Genomic DNA, 3,739 nt, shown 5'->3' on the forward strand with positions numbered 1-3,739 from the left:
TTTATCTTTAAATTCATAACAAGTGAGATTATTTTATTTTAGTTTAGAGTTACATATGATATTATTAAAACAACTTTTCTCATAGACTAATTAACATTATATCTACAACATTAGAACAAAATCTTATTCTTCAAAGAAAGATCCTAAAGTGGGTGACGATTAAGCATAGCTCTCAAATGAGATTTACGGAATCAACAAAATCTTCCACTAAAGTGGCAATGGAAGAAGTTGGATTGGGGGCAGAACAGTTGGTTCTAATCTCCCCCGTGGTGCCTGTCAGTACGCTTAGTTGACTCATTTTTGCCATGGCAAGAGCAAATTTCTGAAAGAAGAGATCTTGATCTAGAGCAAAGTCTTTGACAATTTGTTTGGTGCGTTTATCTGTGTAAAGATCTTGATCAGATGTGAAGAGGCCTTGTCGATTCATGAGGTCCAGGTAATACTTGTTGTCGAATACATTGGGCGAGCGGATGTCTAATACAGTGGTGTTGGTGGTATTTGTGGTTGGACAAGTGACCTTCAAGTTCTTAGCAAAGCTCTTATTGAGAGTGGCATCTTGTGTGGGGTATAATCTTTCTGTAAATGATGTACAGTGTCCAATTCCTATGGTGTGCCCACCTATAGACACAAAAACAAAACCCCAAAAACCCAATTTATATATAGCTATGTACAAAATCAAAAGTAATTCAAGAAAGATGTAAAATGGGTAAGGGAAAGAACCTGAAAGAGCCACAAGGTCAGTAGCATCAAGGCCTTTGGCAGCAAGAGCATTAATGAGGGCAGAGGCATTGGAAGTTGGGGCTGGAAGGTTTGCAAGTGTCGCAGCTCTAGTGGCAAACTTCAAGCTGTCCCTCCGTCCTAGTGGCACTTTGTACTTTGGTCCTCCAGTCTGTTATAAAAAGTGTAGAGGATATTATACATTAGACAAATTATTTCTTTAAACATATCATAAATCCTTACAATTAGATGGGTTAGAGTCTTATGGGACTACCTCGTACTCCTTAGGGGAGGTACCCAACTGCACTACAAATGAAGCATACATACCTTACCTTTTGTGAGATTTGAACTTATGACCACTAGACCTGAGATCAACTTGTTAAATTTGAAATTTTCTGGGTGACTATATTTATTTAACTTTTCTCTATTTTCATTTTCTTTACCTCTGAGACGGAATAGCGAGCTGCCATAGCAGTGATATCTGCGCAGGAAACGATGACACCACAGGCCTTGTCCACACGCTCTTTAATGTCGTTTATTATTTCAAATGCTTTTTGCCGCAGGGTTAAATTTGGAGGAGCGTTTTGTTCACTTGGCCCACTTGCTGATCCATCCAGCAGAACAGAAGCATCACAGCCCTGTACAAAACCTTTCAACATTTAACACCAACCCAACAAAAAAAATAACAAACGGAGGAAAACAAATAAACCAGTTAAAACCCAACCTGAACAAAACAGTCATGAAAGTGAAGACGCAGTAAACCAGCGGCCTGAGTAACATCTTTCTTAAGATAAAACTTGATTCTTTCCTCGACAATGGATTCCAGTTTGGGGCAAGAGCTCTTATAAAACGTCCATGAAAGCCCATTTACAATAGGAGGGTCTGCATTTAAAGACAAAACATTCTCTACTTCAGCTACAGCAAACGAAAGGGAGAGAGCGAAAAACAAACAGAGCACAGGAACTTTCGCCATTGGAGAAAATCCAGAGCTTACTTTTCACAGTGAAGAACAGGAGCGTGGGTGCTGCGTATTTAACAGCGGGGAGCGTGTGAAAGTCTCATGGCGGCTGGACTGGATAATGGAAGTGGGACCAGCACACTGAACAGAAATCGGATTCGTAACTACTTTTCAATATTCTCTATTCGAGAAGAACTCCTTTCAAAGCTGTATTCCATCTAAAATAGCTTTTTTTAAAAATTCCCCGCGGAATAACCGGCACGTGTCTGAACGCGGCCGCTGTTTACGTGGGGCCCACCTAAAGGCAAATGTCAGGAATTCGTATGTTGAGCACGATTTTTCAATTGTTTAGTTCATCTTTTTCAATGATCACGTGGTTTAATGATAAAATAAATTTATTTTGTTTTAAAATATGTTGACTGTTTATTATTATTTTATTGTCCGAATGATAATTTATTTAGTTGAGGGAAGCAAGTTGCAGGTTTAAATGTTTTCTTTTGAGGTAATAATTAAATAATTAATATATTATGGTTAAACTGTTGACTGCTTGATAATTTATTTAGCTGAAAGAAGCAATTCTTTTCAGTTAATAATTAAATAAATGATATATTATGGTGTAAATTGTATTTGGGTTGATATGATATTTTGTAGGAGAGAATAAATTTTAGGTTGAAAATAGTAAGTTGGAAGAATTCCAAAGAGAACCCCTATTAATACAATTATTCAATGTGAGACTCTGGCGAGATTGTGGGTCCCACACTCAACAACTCTGACAAGTGTAGAAAATTTTGAATTGAAATATCTTAGTCGGTGGGGCACACGTTTCAAAGAAAAAGAGTTCATCTTATCTAGAAGGTATTAATTAGCATTTAGAGCACTTCGTACGATAATTGGTCATTCTACGGATAGGATTACTGCGTTGTAGAGCGTACGGTAAAAGATTAAGCGTACAGTACCGTAATTTACAAACTGTAAGGTGTAGATTCATTCCAGAGTTCTCGGAACTCATGTACACCGTTTCTTCAATCTGTTATTTGAGCCTCCTTAGGCAATACGATTTTTATAGTCGCCGTCACAATCATTGAGTCATTTATCCACCCACCCTTTAGAAATCCAAAGCAAAGTATGGCAATCGTGAAGTGACAAAATATCTTTTTTTGGGTAATATCTTAGTTGAATTTCACGTTTAATCTTCATTGCAATTAATGCTTTAATGAATCCTGCATTTTAATCTTCTCACCATTAATGCTTTAATGATTGTGCATTTCAACTCCCGTGATGTATATCCAGATATATGTACTGTAAATAATAAAAAAAATTAAGAATTGTAAAAGGAAAAGGGTCTGCAGGTGGGTCCAGTGGTAAAACCTGGGACTTTTTCTATCCTGGCTAAGGTTTGAGCCCCCCCCGTTTTCCAATAGTGGCCTTGCACTTAGTTATCTTAAATAAATTATTAAAAAAAAATATTTAAGATAGAAATAGATAAGTAGGATGTTTCTTCTAATGACACATATTCAATTTACAATTATAGTTAATAAAGAAAGTATTTAGGTTTTCATCATTATAGACACAAGCAAAACAATTAATATAATTTTCAACAGTTACACATGTAAGAAATATTGACAGCATATAGTGTTTCTATTATTTTTATTTTATTTTTTATTTTAGAATAAATAAATAAGTTAGATATTTTCTTTGTTTTTTAAGTAATTGTTATAAGTGTTAGTAAAATATATTATAATAAAAATAAACATAAACATCAAAATAATGTGAATGTAAGGACAATTTTGTCATAATGATCAATTCAATGACTTATATGTTGAAGTATGAGGAAGTATTGCTAGTAGTTTCTGGATTTGATTGTGTGAGAACTCTCTTGCATTCTGATGATGAATCACAGAGTGATTCGAAACACAATATTTGAATGGATTGTGGAAATCTTATAGCTTTGTATGAGGAAGTGATTGGTATTTTGTTATCAAAAGCAACAAAATGAATTTCATAATGCATAAAAATGCTATAGTAAATAGAAGTATGTCAATAAAAGGAGACAATAGAAGATCC

The 3,739-nt window shown here is 35.1% G+C and overlaps 1 protein-coding gene across 1 annotated transcript; it reads right to left on the reverse strand.

The window, feature by feature from the left end:
- On the reverse strand, positions 1-1,741 carry LOC131043933 (peroxidase 12). The gene is made up of 4 exons (XM_057977172.2): positions 1,442-1,741; positions 1,161-1,355; positions 721-889; positions 1-618 (listed from the first exon to the last, which is right to left on the reverse strand). The coding sequence occupies exons 1-4, from the start codon at positions 1,688-1,690 to the stop codon at positions 173-175; spliced, it is 1,059 nt and encodes a 352-aa protein (XP_057833155.2). The 5' UTR covers positions 1,691-1,741; the 3' UTR covers positions 1-172.
- Positions 1,742-3,739: the final 1,998 nt, after the last annotated feature.

The sequence above is a fragment of the Cryptomeria japonica genome, chromosome 5 (genome assembly GCF_030272615.1).
Source record: "Cryptomeria japonica chromosome 5, Sugi_1.0, whole genome shotgun sequence".
Taxonomy (NCBI): Eukaryota; Viridiplantae; Streptophyta; class Pinopsida; order Cupressales; family Cupressaceae; genus Cryptomeria; species Cryptomeria japonica.